The sequence below is a fragment of the Hyposmocoma kahamanoa genome, unplaced genomic scaffold (genome assembly GCF_003589595.1).
Source record: "Hyposmocoma kahamanoa isolate Upper Pololo Valley unplaced genomic scaffold, ASM358959v1 63, whole genome shotgun sequence".
Taxonomy (NCBI): Eukaryota; Metazoa; Arthropoda; class Insecta; order Lepidoptera; family Cosmopterigidae; genus Hyposmocoma; species Hyposmocoma kahamanoa.
In genome coordinates this window covers 11997098-12021719 of record NW_020653851.1, presented here as the reverse complement: position 1 = coordinate 12021719, position 24622 = coordinate 11997098, and the positions used below count along the sequence as shown (strand labels likewise).

Sequence of the window (24622 nt, the reverse complement as noted above, 5' to 3'; positions counted from 1 at the left end):
GTCCGGTCCACTTGGAGTACTAAACAAACAATTACAAGTCATCCATCATTTTTATGAATTTAACAATTTCACATTACTTAGATTTTAAGTAAACGATTCGAGTATAAAATACATATAAAATATGGTATGTGACTATTCGTCATAATAAAAACAATAACACAATTTTATGTAGTATATTTATTTCTATGTTAGATTTACAATTTGTGTAGATAATTGACTTATACAGTATTGTTATTTTATAAAAATTATGTACGTGAATGTTTTACCTAGACTTTTTTTTTACCTTACTAAAATGTTATAAGAATGTTTTTAATTGCTACTTATGCTAGCAATGCTTTCCCTAGAAGACGACATTCGAAATTGGGGTCTCATCAAAGTAACCCACAAGGTTCGCGTTACTGGATCGCATATAACAAAGTAAAGAAACAATACAAATCCTTGTAAAGTGGACGTCAAACAAAAAAGGTATGACCAGAAAAGTCTATCAGAAAATGAAAATACACCAAATATCCATGTTAATCCCAACAAGAAGAACAGAAAAGTAGAGACTCTGAGTTGAGCTCCAACTAAGTCTGTGTCTGTAGCTCTCATTTTGCCATCGGGACCTGTAGATATTGCGTGAATTACTAAAATAAACAGAATTACGTTAACAAGCAATATGATACAAACAGGAACCAAGACGCTCACTACGAAATAAAAGCCATTAGGGTAACAAATATTATGAGTTGACGTAACAGTAGATAAATCTGGTATGTAATTATCGGTATCCAACAATAAAACGAAAATCACGGGAAACAGAGGAACACCCCAACCTATCAACGTGAATTTTATCATAAATCTAGATGGTCTGTGTACTCCGAAAACTCTAACATATCGTACAAATTGCAGAATTGCAGTAATAAGCATCCACATGAAGCTTGCCAATATAGAGTAGTGTAGAAACGCTCCCAAAACAATGCAAACAACTTTCATATTATCAGATATTGTGATGTGACCATCGATATTAATAAATATGGTATTATCTAAATCAAATACTACAATAAATATCAAAGGAAGTGCTATAGCCGTTGAAAGTTGTAGTAAAACTTTTGTACCGGGTTTCTTACGCCAAGTTTGGAATACAAAGGCTGTTATCCAAATTCCTGCTATACCAAGCAGAGACAAGAAACTTCCAATAAGAGTGATAATATTTAAAGTTCTACTATGTACATCGTTATTTCTAATATTTGGATTACCACTAATGTCAATTAATTGTCCGAAATGGGTCATATGGTAACATTCACAAATTGTCATGTCATCAATAGTGTCTATATAGAAACAACCATGATTTGTCCAAAATCCCGGGTTACCCCCTACAATTTTTTTTTCAAAATTCCAATAGCCACATATTTTCCCTGTTGATGAAGAATTTATTTCTTTAAAAACTAGTGCTATAGGAAACTTCAAGTTTGAAATATATCCCGGTATTGAAATTCCTATTACACGACTGTTTATAGTAAACGCGGATTCATCCAGCTGCTGAAATACAGCATCATTATGAAAAATATTAATTATCACGTGAACATCTTTTGAATTGACTAAATCGTTGTTAGAGTCGTTAGAAGAAGTATTTGACGTTTTGCATAAAGAATTTAAAACATTCTCTGGCACCCAAGTAGCCAGCTCTAAATTTTTAATTGAAAACACATATTCTAATGTTGTGTTTTTAAATAGAGGCTGTATAAGCATATCACTGAATTTGTTAGATTTCTTCGTCCTTGAAATTACTAGTCCGGTTATATTAGTAAATTCTGGGTAGCTTACTTGAACCACAAACTGTGGTTCGACTGCAAGATGATAATAATTTTTATTCAACAAGCGTTGTTCCTCCATCAATCTTTTCTGCGCAATCCTTTCAATTATTTCGCTAACAGAATCTACAATAATATTAGTAGAGTTGAATAACTGTGACAGTCGTAAATAGGCATTATCGAGTATTAATATACGATCCATAGCCCATGCCATATTTTCAATATCACCCATCTCTACAGAGGTTTCATTTTGCTGTAACATATTTAGTATATATTGTAAAGACATAGCTAAGTAATAAATATCAGCAGGAATTAAAATATCTACATCTCCAAGAACATAATTAAGCCCATCAATGAGAAAACGTAATGTGGTGTTTTCAGAAACTCTACCTCTGATAAAATTGTATAAAAATGTTGTTGTTGAAGATGGTTGAAATTTTGTATCACATTGCCCATCTATGTCACCCCAGAAACCACCAAAAGCATATGAACCTCGACACTGCCTTTTGACTGGGAGGCCATTGCGTTGTAAACAGAATTGTTTAGGTGCAGCAATGTGGTCAATCGGTGTCAATTCCCATTCAAGTATAGTATAATCAATGCTCGTAGTTGGCAAACAATACAGTGAGCTGGATATATTTAGAAAAGTAATATTGTGATTTTGAAGTTCAGTCTCCGCCTTGCCTTTTAATATGTTGAGCGTGGCTTCTATGTCATTACCTTTATCTTCACTATCTCCAGTGAGAGCTACATGAACGTGTAGTAACATTACCATTTGCTTCATAGAATACTCGAAAACTTCCATGACTAGCACTTGTTCTGCATTTAGAGTGGTTGCTACAATATTAGTTAAATTTGCAATACCCTTAGTTTCATCCACTTCCCTGTCAAATTCAAAAGTTTTTATAAATAATGCAAATACGTGCAACTGATTGCCTTCAGGGTTAACAACAACTTTATTCGTAGCTACTAATGATAATGTTTTTGTATGTCCTTCGCACCAATATTGTGCAGATCGCTTTGTAACGAGGTCGATAATATAAATAACTTTTTCTACATTTGTGACGTTTGCTTCATCATAATATAATACATTGGCGGTTTCTAAAAACGGTATATTATTAACATCAACTACTCTTACAAATCCTTTTGCATCTGAAAAACATTGAACTCCTATGTCATTGAAATCATATTTCCATAAACCTGAAGGAAAGTATATAGTCAGATAAAGTTTTAGTTCCTGTTCAATATATTCTAGAGTCAAAACTGTGTCTTTGTATGTCATTTGAGTTTCACAGGCCATGCAGGATAGTTTAGATTGTGTATCTGTTAAACCTAAAGTACCATTGTTATTGATGATTCCTTGAAGTAATGGATTCCCTGAGCTTATTTTTGAGTTGTCCTGGAACGATTCATCACTTGTATTGTATGACGTTTTAAACCAACACCAAGTATCATCAGGTAAACTTTTCATTTCCGCGACTTTCTTAAAGAGAAATCTTGTAATTTCATTATATTCAGTCCTACTGTCACCCATTGGATCCTTACATTTAGAATTAAGGAACTCGTCATAAGTTAGGGTCATGTTGAGGGCTTGTTCAATACCAAAGCATCTACCGTCATCGGGCATGAACCGGAACCCATAATACCCTTCAGGACATTCTACTGGGTAATCCAAGTTATTTACATACAAACATAAGTTTGGGTAAACTTTGTCGCATGTCTCCGTTTTAACTAACAGTTCTTCTACGTCCAACAACAAACAGTTTTTAAACCATGATAAACTCGATCGTAATTTGTTAAAGTCTCGATCAATAACTCTTCCCCAGTTCGGTCCAGGAATAGTCCAAATCACGGGACTGAATGGATTTGCTCTGTGAGCTGGCAACCAAAAGTGCTTAGAAATATTTAAATTCATGATTGAATTTATTAGCGACTCAGTTTCGTTCTCGGAGAGGTCATTAAGGATAGAAGCACCTCCATTTTTGAGACATGGATAATTCCACTCGGATGGTTGATTTATCTGATAACAATGTTTGTTATTGTTTTCAGAAATTTTGATGAAACCTGGCGGGCATGAAGATAAGTTGAAATGTTGAACAATTTTGAAGCATGCGTCAAGATCAGTTAGAGGCGGCGACCACTCTGTGTTGTTACATTGCCTTGTGATCAAATGGTTATCGTAATAACATAGAGGTTCTGATTTAATATTGCTACCTGACGGACTTTCATGCCACGTTACTTGTATGCCTTTTTTAGAAATTTCTTTCGGACAGTTCTGTAAAGAAATGGTAGAGAGTCAGACAAGTATTGGAAAGTAGTATTTTTAAATTATTTAAACTATTATTAGAGCATACATTAACTACTCACACAACCATTATATTTATACCTGTTGTAAAAGGTTTGATTGTTTGAAATAGACCATTACCTAAGCGCTATCAGTCTTTGTGCTATTAATGAAAAATTATAGTAATGATATAATAAAGTCACATGCCTCAAAGGTACTTTTAATATATAAAAGTCATAAAAACAATAGGAATAAAATAAAATAATAATAAAAACAAAAATGAATTATGAATACTTCCATTTAAGCATAAAAAATAATGAGAAATTTCGTTCGTAGAATATTAAACCTCTCTCCTGAAATGTTGTCATTTGTCAGATGTAACCTTATTATACCAATGCAAATTTTGCTTTATTTAATAATCGGAATGCTGGTGGCCCAGCGGCCTCGGAGATAAATGAGGATCCCAGCTTCAATACTTAATATAGCACCTAAATAAACATTCCCTAGTTGGTTGAGGTTTGGGTGCCCTTGGATTTAATTTCGTTAGTCTGATAGTCGTAGTTAATGTCGTGATTGTCTGGCATATAGGATAAAACCGGGATAGATGCCGCAGTGGGATAAGTACCTCGTTTTCAAAAAGCGTAACTTCCCCAAATCGCAACAAAGAATAAATAGTTTAAATAAGGAGTATAGACACCACTCATCAAAGCTCCGGCAGAGCTTCGTGTGGAATAGACGCGTTTGGCTTGTGCATGCGTTTATCTCCGCGACGAACACGATAAACGGCTCAAAATTTCAGACGCAACTATTTACTATCGCATAATTTGTAAGTTATAATAAATTCCGTTTCATTTTTATTATAACTATACACTGGTTCATTAACTGTTCACCTAGGTGTCAATATCGCTCTTTTTTATATAGGTTAGTTATATAATAAAAGGGCATCTATCCATATCGAATAGGATAGTCGCCTCGATTTTTCGCGGTATAGGTGCCCTTAGGGGCAAAGGACAAGACAAGAAAGTTAGGAAAAGAAAATAAAAAAAATACATTATTTTAGTGAAAAAGACAAGTAAATGATATAGTTTCAAAGTAAGTAAAAGTACCAAAAAGACAAATTATTCACAGTTCTAACAGCGAACATTTATAGAATGTTTTGATAGTTACAAAAATACGAAGTGAAGTAGGTACTAACTTTAAAAACGTATAAATTTATATTAAAGATGTAATATGTACATACAATATTTTAAAGACTACAAATAAAACATTTTATTATGATTTTTACTATATTATTCTAAATATAAAATAATAAATAATATTAATATAAATAAAATGTACAATAATAGGTTTGCAAATAGTCAATTTCTTCAAAATCACTAAATGTTAGATCAATAAAATCAAGTATTAATGTAATGTAAAAGATTAAACTAGTTATATCCATGATAATTATTCATGATAAACTAATAATTTTTAAATTAGAAGGCCCTTTCAAAAAGTGAGGCAACTATCCCGGTTTTACCCTAGTACGAAAAAGTAAAAAGAGTAAGAAGTTAGCTTTTTGTAGGACTTATTATTAGTCTACTTATTGCTTTAATGAATATTCAATTCAATAAGGAAATAATTCATAGAAACTTACCAAAGAACTCAAACGAAGTACGGAAGAAAATAATATAACAAACTCTATGTAATTCATTTTCTAAATGCACAATCCGTGTATTGTAATTGAGAACTCGTTAAAAATATTCATGTCTCTATAGACAGAGTACCTATACACAGAAATATTATTTTTATTATTACTCGTATTTATAGGTAAAGTTGACGGAATATTCATTTGACACCACTGACATCACACTGATATATTTTTCTGTGTATCGTGGATGTGTGGGTTTTTGTATGTGCGTATGTATATGTGTGTGTTTGGTAGTGTTGCACTGCAGTACACAGGATGAAGTATAATTTTTCAAATAAGGGATTTCCGAGGTTCCCACTATATAGTGGCGAGTGTGATAAAACAAAATTAAATCATTCCAGGGTTATTGTAAAAACAATTTTATAAGCAAATTGTAACATAATCCGAAAACTCTTAATATGACATTCCTATCGTTAAAACCAAACACTTTCGGGTGCTAGTCCCGACCATGTCCGTGCCCCCATCCCTCTTAGGGTTACTTCTACTAAACTACAATCTTTATTTATACATGGTCTTATCTTTTTTATTTTATCTTATCGATGATACACACTGTTATGATTACCACTACGGTGAAAGGATTTGCCAATCAGCGTAAGTTACTTGTCAATTGTTGCCCTGTGTGCGCCAGACGTATAGGAAAAGAATGGCAGCGCATGCATCTTGTAAAAAAAATTTGAAAGTCATGTTTTTCTCAATACAACTTTCACAACCATATAACTGAAAAACAAAGTTCGTGTGATTTTTTTTATACATATAAGTGACGGGACAAGTCGTGCGCCTAATGGTAAGCTACACGCCTGTTCGTAACAGTTGCAGTGCGATTCTGAGCTTTAAATCGCAATAACCTGAGATATAAGTTATGTGTTATCCGTCAAAACTGGAACACAGTAATGCTGACGTTACTGTTTGGCGGCAGAAATAGGTAAGGTGACAGTACTACCCTGGACGAACTCTTTCACAAGGAGCTCTTCTGCTACTCAATAATGAAATAGAAGACGACATTCGACATCGACAGACTAAAATGCAAGTAGAGGCATTCTTTATAGGGCCAAAGACAATACGTGTACCAAACTCGTCTTCCAGGTGATGACTAAAATCAACTTTCAAGTAAGGTTTCGCTGTCAACCACCAAATTAATTTTATTCGAATTAGTGGTCCTCCTGTAGATGTAAGTTCAAATCAGTATTCAGAGTGTATTATTGTTATCGACGGTATTGACATGATAACGCCGGTCCCGCTATATAAAAATCACGGACAAGCTTTCACCAGGATTGAATTCAGGAACGTCGGAAGTTTTTGTCTTGGCGGATTTATCTTCTCCTTGAAAATATCGCGCGTAGAGCAATTGCTGCAAAATGAGCATTACGCGAAATCTAGCAAATAAATGAATAGATTTACGAGAAATTTACTATGTTAGCTTCTCATCGTTATTACATACGAGGCGTGAACCTAACTAGAAAATGACACATATTTCTTTTTTCAAACAAACCAACGCCAATATTAATTATTATTGAGGGTGGTTTACATTAACCGATGTAAAAGGAGGAAAGTTATAAGTTTGAAGTTGTAGTGAACATCACAGAAGTCTTTATAGGTGCATTTGTCTGTATAATGTTCTGTGACACCGTAGCTGCCAAACAGACGGACTTATTTCAAAAAGGTTTTATTTTATTTGAAGGCTAATTTATTCATGATGGTTCTTAACTATGTCTGATGAACATCTGTTCAGGGGGTCTACTCCCGTTCTCCCGTCCGGCGTCCGCCCGAAATAATTACTGTCTAATAAGTAATCATTATCACACTTAAGAGTTATACTCTTGTCGGCGGAGCCTCTTCCAGTCATCTCTCCTACAAGCCAGCTCCTTGACCTCCTTGTACGACATCGGCCTTTTCCTTTATTTTCGTCTATGTAACTACGCCTAGGTCGACCTCTTCCCCTCTTCCCCTCGATCTTTCTCTCAAAAATAGTCTTACAGAAGTTAACGTGTCGTATCAAATATCCAATCATTTTTCTGCGTCTGTACTATATAGTATTCAGGATCGTCCTTTTCTCGTTTACTATTCTCAATACTTCCTCATTGGTTTTCTTTTCTAATAAGTAAAGCCCGACCAAATTAAAATATACATGATGCGAATGAAGCTTCATACTTGATATTGTCTTTTGACTTAATCCCCCTGCTTTGGAAATGAAATCGCAAGAACCCAAGAATTTGATAGGTAAAATGTTTTACAAAAAGATCTCGTTATATTCACTTACAGCTGTATTTTAGCAGTTGTATGATTTGGTGCTACCTACGTTAGAAATTGGAATTTTCAAATATATGTTATATAAAAATTAATCACGCAAAAGTAATTTAAAATAAATTCACAACACATTTTAAGCTTCTGCTAAAAATATTCAATATTATTTGTAGTGCACCTGTATGATGGTAATTTTATATATTTTTCTATTGAGGAAATTGAAGGAGGTGAGGAAATCAAAATTATACTTGATTTGCATGTATTTTAAAATACATAAGCAATGTTATGACCCCCACTAAACGAAATACGTACAAAAAAGCTCTTATGAAACATCAACACAGGTGCCCCAATAGCTTTTAACGGTGTTAATATTATAGATATCACTCATTTCCTTCAATATCACTGTATAGTATATTTATTGATACCTATATACTGGACATGTTGATATGATAGTGTCATATTTGTTTGCTTCCTCGTACTGGAACATTTTTATTTAGCTACCTGTTATAACAAAAAAACTCTATTACAAGCATTCAAGTCTTGTATTCGAGTTTTCACTTTTTTTTCTAATATTAATACTCACATTTCACAAGGGTTTTGTATAGTTGATCAATATTAATATCAATCGTCATCGATCTGATCTCAAAATGTCTGCTATAATATTGTAAAACAGTTTTACTTTACAATTGTTACTATACATAAACGAATAACATAATGTAGATATTAATACTATTTCAACAGAGTAGATTATTATTGAAACTTATTACATCAAAATGAAATTATTAAAAGTTTGTATTTCCTTTTATTGTAAACGTGTAGCAAAATTGTACAAATATTGGTCTAGGTATATAAAGTACTAATTAGTTGCGTACACCTAATAACTTAATTTAACTTATAAGAGTTAATTTGAACATGGAGGACTATACACAGGTATGTTGCAGGTATAATATACCCTCACATTCCTATTTTGTCTACGATTGTAATTAATTAAAAAAGGCTTTTATGCAGTTATAGACTGATTATATAGTCATCAATATCCAAATTAAAACGATCTTAGAGTTCTAATGAAGCACATATTTATTCTGCATTGTCAGGTTTGAGACCTCCTTGTGGGAGGGGCGGCGGGGGCACATTCGGTATAGCCGGGTCCTTTGACGCATAGTTTAGCACATTCAGATCGTTAGGTTCTGGCGGAGGCGACTGCGGAGAAGCAGACTGCTCTGAACCGGCTGTCTCCGGAGCAAGAGAAGGTGCTTCATCTTTTATAACAGTAGTTTGAGGAGGAGCAACAGGTCCCAAAACATTCGGCAGTGGACGGTAAAAAGGTGGAAGGTTCGCGTAATGACTTAAGCTGAATGGATCATATGGGTCATAGAATCTTAAACCAGGAAACGTGTAAGTGAATGGACCGACTTGTGTGAAGCCGTCGTAAGCAGGGTCAAAACGGCCCAGAGGCAACACTTGAGGAGGTAGTCCGAACTCATTTAACGGAATAGGAGATTTAGTACTTGGTGGCAGAGGGGGGGCAGGGGTAGGTTTGCTTGCGTCGTCTTGTGAAGGATCGGGCGGTGGGCTGGACGTCGGTGATTCAGAGGAGGGTTTTGCATCAGACGGACCATTCGTCGGGGTCGGCTGTTGCGGCTGAACTGCTGGACGTTTTGCTGATATTCCCGGCGGTGGTATCAGACCCTGAAATCACATTTTTTTTGTATTCCTTGTGATGTCATCCCGTAACGATATATATAAGTGATTAAGCATAAATACTCATATTTATTAATATAAGTACTAACATTCGAGAGCGGAAAGTCGCCTCCATAAAAGACAGCAGGCTGGTAGGGGAAGGCGAAAGGATCATGTAGTACAGGCTGGTAGACCGGGTATGCCTTGCTGGGCTCCAGGTTTTGATTGGAGGTGATTAGAGCATTATACACCTTTGGTATGCGACCCGGTGCCGGCGCTGGCTCTGCTGTTGCCAGTGCCAGGAGACATAATAACTGAAAACAGTAAGTTGGTACTTAAAAAACGGAAGTGTAGAAAAAAAAAAGGTTCTCAGCATGTTATTATTTTAAGTATCACCTAATGCTGCTGTGGTATGTTAAGAAACCGTAGCTGTCTGACATGATACTCCCTGCATAACCCAGACGCGTACATCTTTTCTAAGATCGGGCCAGACGCAAGGGTCACATATAAATATGATTGACGTCTTACCCTAGTATGACTCGGTGAGTACAGAGCCTTTATTGCCTCCAATGGGTAGTTATGACAAAAAAACGATTCAAAACGAATGACCGTGTGCATTATACCAGTAACTTCTTCATACAAAATGTTCACATAAGATGAGAATTTAAAGCGATGCATTAAGGCCGCAAGCACCTCATGACCATAATTGTTGAAGATGTTCTATTACAAGGAACAACCTATTGAAACTCTATTTATTTAGTGTTATGTGGGTATTTTCATAACATACATGACTTTAATTACGAATCCCTAATTTCCCCGAAGTAAGTAAAAACACTTTGCTAAAATTCATACCTACTACACACGCATTAAATACATACCATAACTTAATAACTATTAAGTCTTGGAAATTTATTGTATTATAGTTTATGACAAATACCTAGAATATGTTACATAGGGCGTGTTAAACAATTTTTCCCGGCCTTATGTAACAGAAACAAGTTATTTGAATTGCATTAAGTGTCGGTTGTAGAGCAATTAGGATTTACCTTGAATACTATGTCGTTTTAATCATAATATATTTTCTAAACCATGTTGCAGTTTTAGTTAGTAACTGTATGGATGATATGTCATAAGGTGTCTTTCTGTATGTGCAAATATTAGTTGAAAAATGTTCAAAGGGGAAGCGCTGCATAATTTTAGGCAACCAGTCCCAAGGATCCAATTGCATCCAATTAACATAGCCCTAGTAGTATGTTTGCTAATGTATGTTGTCCGTTTAACATCATATATAAAATCATATATTGTACTTCGTTTTTTTTTTGTTTAGTAGGATTAGAAAAAACGTAAACAAAGAAGCAGCGATCATAAACTTTTTCATCAATCATCACATTACAGTAAATGAAAACATCACCATGTTAATATTTTACATAACCTAACCTCCAGTTAAAAAACCGACCTCAAAAGTCATTCGTCGCCTAGTTTACGTGGAATATTTCCTTCAAATTTAAATGGGACCATTTCTGAGGTACCCTCTTTCCAACAAAAAAAGAATCATCAAAATCGGTTCAAATGGCGGAGTTATCGCGTAACATACATACAAAAAAAACATACACCCTCCTTTTATATAGAACCTCCTCCTTTTTTGAAGTCGATTAAAAATGTTTGGAAGCTCGGTTTCTCTAGGTTTTTGATATAAATGCGGCCAGTCATATGAAGGTTGTTATATTCAACCTGTTTTTAGCGCTCCTCTAAATATTATGCCCATGAGTAAGTATAGTTTCTACAAAACCAATCATCTAAGCTTTGCGGAAACAGGTGAATATAATAATCATTATTAAGAAACTTTTGATTTTATTTCAGTAATTGCAAATGTCTAATAATGGTAGATTATTATTTATAATTGAGGTTACATTACATTGATGGTCAAGAACTGTCAATGGTGAATCATTCACTATGAGTAAATACAAATTAAAGGAAGTTGTTATTTTTGTTGTGTTATTTTTTGTGATTGGTTGAGGTCCTCAGTGGTCCAACGGTTTGCACTGTGGGTTGTATGAGGAGGTTTCGAGGTTGATTCCCAAGGTATGCCCAATTTGGACTAAATTAGTTATGATCTGAATGTTCTGGGTAGGGGCCTTCTTTGTACTATCAAGCCACGGGACGAACAAGTCTTGCGCCTAGTGTTAAGTGACACGCATGACAGTTGCAGTGCTCTTCAGAGCTTTGCTCCCGCCGCGCCGAGACATAAGTTATAGTTATATACTTCTAATTTCATCCTCATCCTTCAAATAGAAACACAATAAAGCATTATTGGTTGGCCGTACAAATAGATAAGATGGTATTACTTCCCTGCTACTAAATGTCCATTGCTCTTACTACTCAAAGCGTGGGGAATTCCATAGTTTGAGACCACGTGTTTGATGTGGTTGTCTGACACATTATTATTATTAATCATATCCGTGGTGTTAACATAACAATTAATTTCTTTTTCGCAATTGTAGATTCTTGCTTCAATTGGTTTGAGAGAACATTTAAATATATTTGGTGAAATTACAGGCCCTCATGACTTGTCAACTTATGCCTTTATGGGTATAGGTCTCTATGGGTGATTTAAAACTCTGAGTTGTACTGCAACTATTATGGATAGGCGTGTAGCTTACCGTCAGGTGCACGACTTGTTCGTCCCGTCACTTAATATTAATAATAAATACATAAAAAAATATAAAAATAATAATAATAATAATACATAAAAAAATGTATTTCGAAACGTATAAAATAAAATAAAATAAAATTTACTTGCCAAAAGACAAACGACGCATAGTTTATCTCATTGAAACATTTAATTTCCCACACTATAAGTACACCTCACTGGAAGCCTTGACATTCCAATTCGTCAAGCAATCGGGGTCTGCCCAAGATCTGACAAACTTAAGTACTTACGTGACAAAATCAATTCGACAATGATAAGGCAATTACCAACTCCACGGGATAATTTTATTTATCAAGTAAATGAGACTCCGTCCGAATGTCCTAACACATGTTATAAGATATAAAACTGTCTCCGTGGTTGAACGGTTACCATACCGGACTGCCACGCAGAGGTCCCGGGTTCGATTCCCGTGCCGGGAGAAATATTTGTACGGCCAACATTTATTTCTCTCGCGAGTTTGGGTGATATTTCGTAATTTCTGGTTGTCTATGTGTGTGTCCATGAATGAAGTGAATTTAAAATTAAATTTCGCACGTAAATTCTGAGAAACTCAGAGGTGCAAGCTCGTATTCGAACCCACGTCCTCTGCTTGAAATTAGGCTACTACGCCGGTTACCAAGTACGTATCACTTAAAATACGTTAAATTGTTGGGAAGAAATAGTCTAACAGTTTTTTTTTATGTTATTGTTATAGCAGAACAAATTATTCCCACGAATTTTTGTGTTTTACTAGCTCATAGAATGTAGGTCAATGTGTGCAATTCATGACTTTGTGACAATTCATTCGGTACAGTCATTTTTAAACATACCTGTTATCCAGAGACATCTCTAGAGCTCGGAAAATTTTAATTATAGAAAGTAAAACAATACATTACAAAATTACAAAGGTTGACTTTTGGTACAGGCTCAAGGACACATCATGCTTGACACTTAAGATTTAAATTCAACTCACGGTCCAAAGTCCAAAGTATCATGCTTGATGTGCTCTTGATTCTTTTTTCTTGAGTACTTAGACTTTTTTGAAGTTGCTACACTATTGAATTGTAACTATTACTGCATATAACCGGTTGAAACTGGTTGATGACTCTACCATCTCAATCAACCGTGACCATGGGATTTGCAAAGAGCCCAAACTTTGTTTGAACACATACATACTCAATTTACATCCGAAAAAATAGTTTCATTTCCAATTAAATTTTACATACTAAACTATAATATTTGCCTGCTAAATGTGTATACACATGTTACTATATGTTTATACATATTTTCAGCATTCAAGTGTCCTTTAAATTAAGAATTGAACTAATGAACAAACTAATGTTTTGGGTCATGGTAAAATAAATGGTTAAACAAAGCACTTAACTACGTATGTACAAACAATTACCGTGGTAAATACACTCACGGACTACGAATTCGGGTCGCATTCACAAATATTAAAAGCAAAAGTAATCAAACAGATGAACATTTTTAGTAGCAGTGGAACTCCTTGTGATAGAGTTCGCTCAGGGAAGTATTGCCATCTTACTTATTTCTGTCGTCAAGCAGTAATGTCAGCATTACTGCGTTTCGGTTTTGAAGGGTAAGGGTGCTGGTGAAAATACAGGCACATGGGACTTGTAACTTATGACTCAGAGTGACGGGTGGAGTGGCAGTACCCCTCAGATCTTAGTATAGTAAAAAAGAACTAATTTATCTTTTTTGCAATTATTTTAAGAGTTTTTTGGAGAAAAATGTTTCTCTGAACTAAATATTTTACTCCATGTTATTTTCAGAATTCTAACTAGTAGTTGTAGAGCTCCTTGTGAAAGAGTTCGTCCAGAGTAGTACTTCCACCTTACCTATTTCTGCCGCCAAGCAGTAATATCAGTATTACTGTGTTCCGGTTTTGAACGGTAAGGGTGCTGGTGAAATTACAGGCACATGGGACTTGTCAACTTATGTCTCAGGGTGACGGGCGTATCTTTGCAATTTAAAACTCTGAGTGGCACTGTACCTGTTATGGACAGGCGTGTACCTTACCATCAGGCGCAGGCGTACGATAATTGTTCGTCCCGTCACTTGTTGTAATAAAAAAACTTGATTCGTTGCGTTGTATTATAGGTGTAAATTTTTTAGTTTCGGACATATTCGAATAATCGAATACAGAATAACTATTTGATGACTGTAATAATAATACTGACTGTAGTAATTTGCAACTCTTGTTTATAACTGTAAATTATTGAATGATCTACACCATATAATTATATATTCTTTATAGAGCAATAGCTTCACTAGAACTCAAAATATTTCAAATATTATTAATGACCCGAATGTATTGCCCGTGAGTGTAGTAGGTGTGTATTTATTTTTTGCTCTTATAATGCAGAGGAAATTGAACTGATGATCTATGTATTGTGTAATGCAGTATCACTTCCTTTGCTTTGTAATTCATTGTGGAGATAAGTATGATTTTGCCATTTAGTCATTAGAAATATCTAATGATCAAAATTACAACGAACAAAACCCAAGTTCCATAAAGCCCTGGACAAGCAAAAGAAGTTGACTACAATTAATCACAAATACATGGTTTCATTTGTAGTTCCATATATTTCGAGTTCTTAGGTTTTCGCGATTGGTACACATAGGAAATGAAACTATTTTTCCGGATTTAAATCGCGTATATTTGTTTTTTCAAACAAGCCGGGTTTTCGGGCCCTTTACAGGTCCCATGGTCACAGTTGACTGATCAATGTCATAGAGTGTGATAGAGTTCGCCCAGGGAAGTATTGCCATCTTACTTATTTCTGTCGTCAAGCAGTACTGTGAGCATTACTGCGTTTCGGTTTTGAAGTTGAGGTCGATTTATTTGAAAAAACAAATATACGTGATTTAAATCCGGAAAAATAGTTTCATTTCCTATTCCATATACATATTTTCAAATTATACGGATTTATATTTTTATAACTAAGGAAGTTGATTTAAGCTACATTTTCTTTTTGAGGTTATGCTAATAATGAACATTAATATGTTACTTTGTAGTACAGAGTAAAATATTATTCTAAGATAAGTATAGTTGGGTACACACTAAAAGTAATATTCAGTTTCACTACGACTGACGAATGAGAAAAAAATATTTTTTTAAAACTTTAAAAGAATTTATGCGTTGTTCGCATTTATATTCGAACGTAGCACAACTAAGAATTTTACATTTAATATGAAGTCTCGTTTTCACTTGACATAATTTCTCCAAAGTTAAGACAATTTGTTCAGTAACTTTCTGACAACTTTGAAGTTAAGAATCAAGTTCAATCATCCATTGCTTACCGGTGCCACAACTATTGTCACTTTCGCTCATATTTATCTGAACGTTAAAGAAATAATGGCAAGGATAAACGAAGCTTGAAATAAAATGTCAAAATGAAAGTCGTGTTATGTTCAAAAACAAATATTTATAATTCCATTTCAACCGACATCAAAAAAAGACTTCGATTCTCGACTCAATTCGACTGTATGTTTACCTCAAAAGTGGTCTCATTTAAATTTGAAGAAAATATTCCACCTCTAAGGGTGGCAAACTAGGGGGTTAACGACTTTTGAGGTCGGACTTTTTAGTACTCTGTGCTTTACCATAGAAATCTAAAGATATCTGTGCTTTTTAAGTATTTTTAAAAATTCATGTAATTTTTCTGCAATTTATTTCAGTGTTATGAATGAAATATTATATTTATAAAGTATATTTAGATGCAATATTAAACCGGTCGCGACCAAAAAAATTAAGAGTTCAAAATGGGCATTGTTTTTTGATAACTATGTTACAATTGGCACCCATAATAAAGTCACATCAGCAAAATTACTCACTTTTTTAGGAGAGAACTTTAAAGATTCTACGAATGAAATTTGTCGATAACTTTTTTATGCTTAAATAGAAGAGGTATAAATTTTCCTATATAAGTATACAACATTTGTTTCATTTAGTTTGTATTGTTTTTATGAAGACAGCACTTATGACTTATGACCACACGTGACTTTATTATACCAAGGGTACAAATTTTCAGACAACCACAACTATGGTCTCAAACTAGGAAATATCCTGTACTACGAGTATCAGAGCAACGGAATTCACTCCGGAGCACTTCGAAGAATGCCCATACTAAAACCAATTTAGAAAAGTTCATTTCCCAAATTGGTCTTACCGGGAATGAAAGGAAAAAGGACCTCCAGTACAGTGACGCCCACGATATAAACCGTTGGGCCATCGAAATCGTCAAATGGAAACGTAAAACATGGGGATCAAGGAGAAACCTTAGCCTATAAGAAAATTAAGGCAGGCGGTTACTTAATGACAATGTAATCTGATCGGATTAATTAGGCTCAGTGTCGTCGGCAGGTCAAGGTAGTTGCATTCGTTGCAAATTTAACAATTAAACTCAGTACGACGCAGTCGTGTCCGGCTGCGATCCGGAAATAGCGCACGCGCAACGTCGAGACAACAAGCCACCTTGGCCGCACCTACATTCAAGGTCTAAGAAATTGAACGTGAAAAAACACGCTGTTGAATTAGTGATTGAATAATATTCAAATTAGCCCTGAGTACAGTGGAGTTCTACATTTAACGTGTCACTTGATATCTTAAAAAACATAGTAAGTGGCTTGGCTCGATTATTTTGTTAATGCTAATTTTATTGATTGTTAATTTGTCAGTGCAGTAGAGGGAAGTTTTATTCCCATTTTATGATATTTTAATAGTATATAATACTCTATACGTTAACGACACGTGTGACTTCACTATGTACTTTGCTACTAAAGTAGCTTAACATTTATCATCAAATATGTTGTTGGGAAGCCGTTGGTTTGACCTACCGCCTCACAAGCAGAGGCTGTGGGTTCAATTCCGGGCTCGCACCTATGAGTTTCTCTGAATTCACTTGCGAAATTCAATTTGTAATTTACCACGAGCTTTTCGGTGAAGTCAAATATCGTGTTGAAACCTGCACATCAAAGAAGGTTCACAACCCTCGGAAAATGTGTGAAATCTCCAACTCGCATTGGGCTAGTGTGGCGGACCATGGCCTAAGCCATCGCCTGTGAGGAGATCCATGCCCAACAGGTTACTTATAAATGTGAAACGTAGGATTGAAATTCTTATTAAATGTGTAAAAAATTGATATACAAAGTTAATTTTATTTGTTGGGACAATTCAAATGGAATACTCAAGGAATCAAGTAAGTAGATGCCCAGTTCTAAGCTTGACATTTAAAGTAGTTTATGAGAAGGATATATGAACGCTGTAACATTTGCAACGAAACCTGCGTATACGCATCATTGTGCATTCTCTGTTCAGCTGAGGGTCGTCGACCCTGCTGCACACGATGCATTTAAAGTTCACAGGATTGCAATCCAGCTCACTTTTGCTTTCATTGTAAACAAATAATTTATAATAAATAATGGATATGTGTTTTTCTTTACAAATTCACGTTCACGTCTTTTAGGGAATAAGAAAATTAATATCTGAACCACTGAAATAATCGTTCATTAACATCGATTTATTAGCAAGCTTTGTTAATTTAAATTTATTAAAATAAAACGTGAATTTTTTTTACATTTCTATTATAGCAATGTTAAAGAAATGTACAGCTAATTACAATTTTCATTATAAGAATTTAATTATTATTTGTATAAAATAATACAATAGGTTAAAATGCATTTGAACCCTTTGTATGTTTTTACATAGACTAATTACAGTGTTCTCTCTTAAGCATGTACTACATAAGTTCATAATTATTTATAATATCAAGATCATGGCTAATGAGTAAATTATATGTAGAGCGACTGGCTTAACTGGTTTATTGGAATAGTGCGATCGTTTAATAGCTTTGTAAATGATAATAAAAACTCCAAGTGCCAAGACAAACCATACTATTGATAAGTTAATACCTAATGAACACATATATTTCATGGTTGAACGTAGGTAATAACAATATGGATAGAGAACTTCAAAGCTGATTTCAGATTTGACTACGTTGTTTCGTGTACCTTTTTAACATAATATAAAAGGTTCTTTATTCCTGCGATCTGCATGAAAATACGTGCTCCTATTGGAGCTAACATTCTATATATCATTATCTGGCTCTCGCCAACTTGATTGCATGCATCAGTGATGATGACAATTAGAGTTATGGAAATTTTTAATGACTTTCAAATATATGAATCAAAACAAGTGAACCATAATATTGCGCAATAAAACAATATCGTGTATTTGAATAGTAATGCATGTATTCGGTAATCGTATGTGCAATAGTAAAATTAAACCCATGGACATCATTCACTGTGTCCATTTCATTGTCACAAACGTGTATCACAACGTGAGACAAGCTTTGTTTTGGTCTATTGTCTGCTTGAATTTCATAGGATAGTTACAGGATATTGGCTGAGTACAACATTGTTTTGGAATGAACTCGTATGTTGATTATAGCACTTGCAGCATCAGAATTCTGAGTGTAAAGTTGCTATACGAAAGTTGAAAAGCAGCTATAGTATAGTTGGGAAAATGATTACCTTGTATGTAGGAGGTACTGGGTTCGATTGCTCCGGAAGGTACCTTACTCGCTGCCGAGTTCTTAATGAAGTAGAAACTTATGCATTTTAGTTTACTAATTATGTTTTTTTTGTAACGTACAATGAAAACATAGCAAAAACTGTATATCGGAAAATCTTCAAACACTGTGGCCAAGCGTTAGTGCCTTAGTCTATTTTATTTCTGTTTAGAGGAGACACAGGTCTCCTTTACCCATCATTGGAATGATAGATAACATTGTAGTAAAAAACTTGGTGTTTAATTGTCAATGTTTATAAACATTGGGACTATTTTTTAATAAACTTTAACGTTGTTATTATGAGAATATAATTCAGATAAACAATATGGTGTACATTTTCATAGGGTATGAAAGTTTTTTTAATAATTTGTAATATACCTGAGCGATTTTTTTAAGTAACTCTGTAAAATTAACACCCGAATATATATTAATTACATGTCTGGTATTGTTTCTGTAGTTTTTAGCTTTAAAATAATATTACACTCCCGAACACACAATTCGAACCACCTAACATTTTTATTCTTAGATGGTTATTATATTAAAAAAATATTGTTATCATCGAAGAAAAAGTATTTCATGGTTTTACGACTTCAAATTTTCAATAAGGACTAATAAAATAATATGAAGTATACCAGTTTCAAAAACGTAAATAGCTCTTGATCAATCAAACATTGTTTAAACTTACGGCATTTAATACTGAAAATGCAAGGCGGCTCGAATTATATCCGGGAATGTATACAGTTACACAATTCTCTAACAGTGAAGAATCATAATTAACACCTGCGTGAAAACTGTTTGGTAGCATCTGGTGTTCAAAACAGCATTGGGTTATTGAGTTTTAGACGACCTCCGTAGTCGAGTGCCGTACACACCAGTTTTCATGGTGTCGCCATCTCTGAAGTCGCGGGTTTGATCCCCGGCCGTGGACAATATAGAAAGCTAACTTTTATGTTGTCTCGGGTATGGGTGTTTGTGAGTCCGTCATTGTTTCCGATTTCCATAACACACGTGCTTTAGTTACTTCCTTGTGGATCAAAGCAATGTATGTGATGTTGTCTAATATTCATTTATTTTATTTAAGGTTTAATACCTCCATCTTGCACCTGCACAATGGATTACATGAAGTGAATGAATGAAATATTCTTTATTGCACTTTAAAATTACAATGACAACACAGAACAGTAATGTAAGTATCACAGAGTACGCCAATGCACAACAGGCGGCCTAACTGCTAAGTAGCAATTTCTTCCAGGCAACCTTAGGACAGAAATTTAAGAGTCGGTGCAGCCAACGAATATCTTGTAATGAAAGCGTTTTAAATACATACACTACTCATCAGTAAAGTAAATACATAAATAATAATAATAATAATATATATTAATATATAATAAAAAGATGTTTTAAACTGGTTATGGTACATAATTGTGGCAATAAGATTCTCTTTACAACCAAATGCGCACAGTTGTGTTGAAATCAACAATCTATATCAGAGGTTAGTCAGCATGAATAAGTCCCGTCTACTAAGCTAGACAACGGTGGGTGGTTTACGACAGTAACACATATCATGTAGTACCAATGTTATTGTATAAATGATTTATAACTTGTTTAGACAGCCTCATGCAACTTTTAAACGCCTACTACGCTCTCGTTCCAGTTTTATATTCATAGAATACTTATTGCTATTAGCACTAACAAAGGCATAACACGACAAGGCAAGGTGTTAGGTAACCAATGATTAATAATAATAAGTTTAATGGAGTTAGCGGAAACTTTAAAAAGCCAAAAGTACTAGGTCCGAGGGTCTGTGGGGTCCCAGTGCATTATCTTTCTATAAAGTGATATTCTAAAAATAGGAAATTAAACTATTACTCCGAATTTAAATAGAGTACATTTGTTATTTCAAACTAATCAACGCTTTATGTTATTTATATTTTAGCATTAATTAAATTTAGCATTAATATTAGACTAACTGGTTGATGACTTTACCACCTCAGTCAACCGATACCATGGGACCCGTAAAGGACCCGAAACGTTGATATATTTGAAAAAACAAATATACGCGAATTAAATCCGGAATAATAGTTTCATTTCCTACGTGTATTAATCGCGAAAACCTGAGAACTCGATATGATATTCTAGAAGTTAATGGACTAACTGGAAGTGATAAAAACTGGGCATCTTCCTTGCCCAGCGTATTTTCATAGCCCCACAAACAGAGACGGTATCAGCATTATGAGCCCCCTGTTGCCAATATCGTAAAATTAATGTACTACTTGTCTAATGTTCACAATACAAAGATGTATTTACAAACAAACTGTTATCAATTTTCAATTAGATTGTTTTAAATTATACAACAAAGTCGGCAGTGATTAATGTGATCGAGATTAGAGATTATGCTTCGATTAGACATTTTCCTCCTATTGTTTCAACGTTGCAATCTTTATTAACCGATTAAAGCGGTCAATACTAACGAATCAATAAAAGTTATGAAAGTTTTTAACTTTAAGTATTATTTAATCGGTTAAGTTGTGACCTCTAAGAAAGTTTGTTATGTTGTTGTGTAAGTTATTATGAAATTGGTTAGTGGTTAATAAAATAGTAATAAAGACTCACGCGCAGAGAGTGGTTGGTCGTCATGTTGCGCGCGCAGCGGCGAGTGGTTCTAGAGTGGCGGCCTGCGTGAGCGCACCGCGTCTGCTCACATAGAGGTTAGTGCAACTGGAAGGGATTATCTGCCAGGTATCACCGAGAAATCACATAGGTTTCTGTTGTGACTCATCCAGCAGAAACTGATGTCAATATCATAATACCTCTCACATCTGTATTTTGAATGTGTTTGCATATTCATTACGAATTTAGGTTCTTTATAGATGAAATTTTTTACATAAGTTGTAAAATAGGTAGTTAGGTAATGGATGACAAAAAATAAAGTGTTTCCGTACTTTATTCTTAGTAACAAGTTGTGATATTTACACGTACCTTGTTTTCTAAATTTTATATTTATCAAAAGAACAGCTAGGATCAATATGTCGATGATTAACTATATTTTTTTTATAATAATAAGTGACGGGACTAATAAGTCATGCCCCTGAGGGTAAGCGACACGCCTGTCCATAGTAGTTGCAGAACGACTCAAAGCTTTAAACCACAAAGATTTGAGGGGCACTGCCACTGCGCCCGACACCCTGAGATATAAGTTGACAAGTCCCATGTGCCTGTAATTTTACCAGCACCCGTACTCTTCAAAAGCAGATATATATGTAACACACTCAGAATTGCATACATTATACGTCATCAGTTTATCGCAGCTCATTGCCTATTAATTTTATGAAAAAGACACCTTATATTGTATAAAGTAATCAATTGTAAAAAAAAAAATTTAAACACATTTTTAAATATTGCACATAGAGCGTAGTAATGTTAATTTTAGCCATATCCAGCATCTATACGTCATCTGCGACTGCGTCCTTGCTAGCGAATGCAACGGCAATGTGCTTTGTTCCACTAAACTGATAAGCTTTTTAGCTACAATCAACCTCGGTCAGGTGGCTGTAAGCCTTATTTAGACTTAAGCTGGATTAATAGTGTTTAATAAGTTAATATTTTTAACCGACTTCAAAAAAGGAAGAGGTTCTTAATTCGACTGTATTATATGTTACGCGATTACTCCGATATTTCTGAACCGGATACAATGATTTTTTTTTGTTGGAAAAGGGGTATGTTAGTAGTAGTCTCATTCAAATTTGAAGACAGCATTCCTCCTCTATGGGTAGCAAATTATTTTTTTTCCGTTAACGGATTTTTCGTTAACGAATTTGAATAAAAGTAGGCACACGCTGTCATTCCAATGAAAGTAAAATAATATAGTGATTTAGAGCTGATCTAAAAATGGCAAACAGATCAGAGGGACTCCTCAACAGCGTACCGCACCTGGCTTGTGTTTGGCTCAGGTGATTCGTTTTGGCGAGGACTTCCACATGTGTTTCAATTTTTGCTAAGGAGACCGCGGTAGCGAATACACCGAAAGAGGTTTATCAACGAACTTTTAAGCTCTGTCTCTTAATATAAATTTATAATTAACGAGTTCTTAGGTTTTCGCATTGTTACACATAAGAAATGAACTTATTTTTCCGGATTTAAATGGCGTAATTATGTTTTTTCAAACAAACCAACGCTGCGCGCCCTTTTAGGGGTCTCATTGTCACAGTTGAGTGAAAAATTGGTTTGCTGGAAAAAACAGTTCCATTTCCTAAGTTATAATTAATTTTTATTAACGCACACACTCATAGTGCCGTACTAGGGAAACCCTATAGGGAAACACGTACATAGAACACCACTAATTATACCCAAACTCACTAGAGAAATAAATGTAAGCCATACCAGTATATCTCCCGGCCCGGGAATCGTACCTGGGACCTCTGCGATGGTAACCGTTAGGCCACCGAAGCAGTTTACTTTTACAATTATTATTTATTACTTTTACAGCACTATTAAATATCATATCATCGATAGTACATAATACCCTTAATCTCTCATAAGATGAATGCAAATTCAAAGTTTCTGAGTAGTTTTACAGTCTCACCTAAAAAACTGTTGAAAAACTAGTTACTCTGAAAGTTTTTCATAAGCACACACAATCGCACACCTACACATGCACAAAATGCACAATCACAAACACTCAATGTAATTTTTGGAACTTCTCAAACCACTTGTTATCGAACTAATTACTCATTGTTAAATCTTGCTACAATTCCAAAAACATACTTTTTTATTCATTATTTTATGAAACGTTAATGACACTACATCATTTGACGAGTCGGATAAAAGGCAAGTTAATGTCGTAAGTTAGTGTCGTTAATGTAGTTCTAATTAGATGGTCCAACCGTGATGTCAAAATACATAATGTACCTCACCATCAAACCAGTGATTATGTTGGAATAACTTCTGAAACCAGGAAACAAACATAACACATGTAGGAGCAACAGGACTCCTTGTGAAAGAGTTCATCCTGGGAATTACTGCCACCTTACCTATTTCTGCCGCCAACAGTAATGTGAGCATTACCGATTTTGAGGGCGGTGACGAAATTACAGGCACATGGGACTTGTCAACTTATGTCTCAGGGTGACGCAGTGGCAGTACCCCTCCGATCTTTGTGATTTAAAACTTTGCAGTGCAAAAACTGTTACGGACAGGTGTGTCGCTTACCACCAGGCGCACGACTTCTTCGTCCCGTTACTTGATATCATAAAAAAACACAACATAGTTGCTTAAAAAATCTATTTAATATGAAGTAGGCATAATTGTACGGTAGATTTATAGAGGAGCCAATTCAAAATATGTAAATATAGACTGTATGTATATTACAAACCCTGTAAGATCTTCACGGATGATTTCTACGATGCTAATAATTATAAGTTTTTTATAAAAAAAACCACCTCAAAAGTGGAATTACATCTATTTGCAAAGTTTTATTGAAATAATAAATAAGTAAATAACGCACTAGATAACTCATAGCCCCGCACTTAGGAACCCTTGTGTCGCGGGTGCCATGGACACACACATAGACAACCACAAATTACACCCAAACTTACGAGAGAAATAAACGTAGGCCAGACAGATATTTCTCCCGGCCCGGGAATCGAACCCGTGACC

The 24622-nt window shown here is 34.7% G+C and overlaps 2 protein-coding genes across 2 annotated transcripts; both read right to left on the bottom strand.

The window, feature by feature from the left end:
- Nucleotides 1-309: 309 nt before the first annotated feature.
- Nucleotides 310-4212, bottom strand: LOC113229971. Its single transcript, XM_026463673.1, has 2 exons — nucleotides 4177-4212; nucleotides 310-4065 (listed from the first exon to the last, which is right to left on the bottom strand). Exons 1-2 carry the CDS (start codon nucleotides 4210-4212, stop codon nucleotides 310-312), a joined length of 3792 nt encoding a protein of 1263 aa, XP_026319458.1.
- Nucleotides 4213-8790: 4578 nt separating this feature from the next.
- Nucleotides 8791-21639, bottom strand: LOC113230272 (leucine-rich repeat extensin-like protein 5). The gene is made up of 3 exons (XM_026464126.1): nucleotides 21581-21639; nucleotides 9796-9999; nucleotides 8791-9694 (listed from the first exon to the last, which is right to left on the bottom strand). The coding sequence occupies exons 1-3, from the start codon at nucleotides 21602-21604 to the stop codon at nucleotides 9083-9085; spliced, it is 840 nt and encodes a 279-aa protein (XP_026319911.1). The 5' UTR covers nucleotides 21605-21639; the 3' UTR covers nucleotides 8791-9082.
- Between the last annotated feature and the right edge of the window lie 2983 nt (nucleotides 21640-24622).

What these genes read in the sequence shown, in the direction of transcription:
- LOC113230272 (XM_026464126.1), bottom strand. Translation starts at nt 21,604, where the DNA reads ATGACGACCAACCACTCTCTGCGC. An exon ending in CGACCAACCACTCTCTGCGC is followed by an intron (nt 10,000 to 21,580) that starts GTGAGTCTTTAT and finishes TACTGTTTTCAG; the next exon opens with TTATTATGTCTCCTGGCACT. An exon ending in GCGACTTTCCGCTCTCGAAT is followed by an intron (nt 9,695 to 9,795) that starts GTTAGTACTTAT and finishes ATGTGATTTCAG; the next exon opens with GGTCTGATACCACCGCCGGG.
- LOC113229971 (XM_026463673.1), bottom strand. Translation starts at nt 4,212, where the DNA reads ATGGTCTATTTCAAACAATCAAACCTTTTACAACAG. An exon ending in AATCAAACCTTTTACAACAG is followed by an intron (nt 4,066 to 4,176) that starts GTATAAATATAA and finishes ATTTCTTTACAG; the next exon opens with AACTGTCCGAAAGAAATTTC.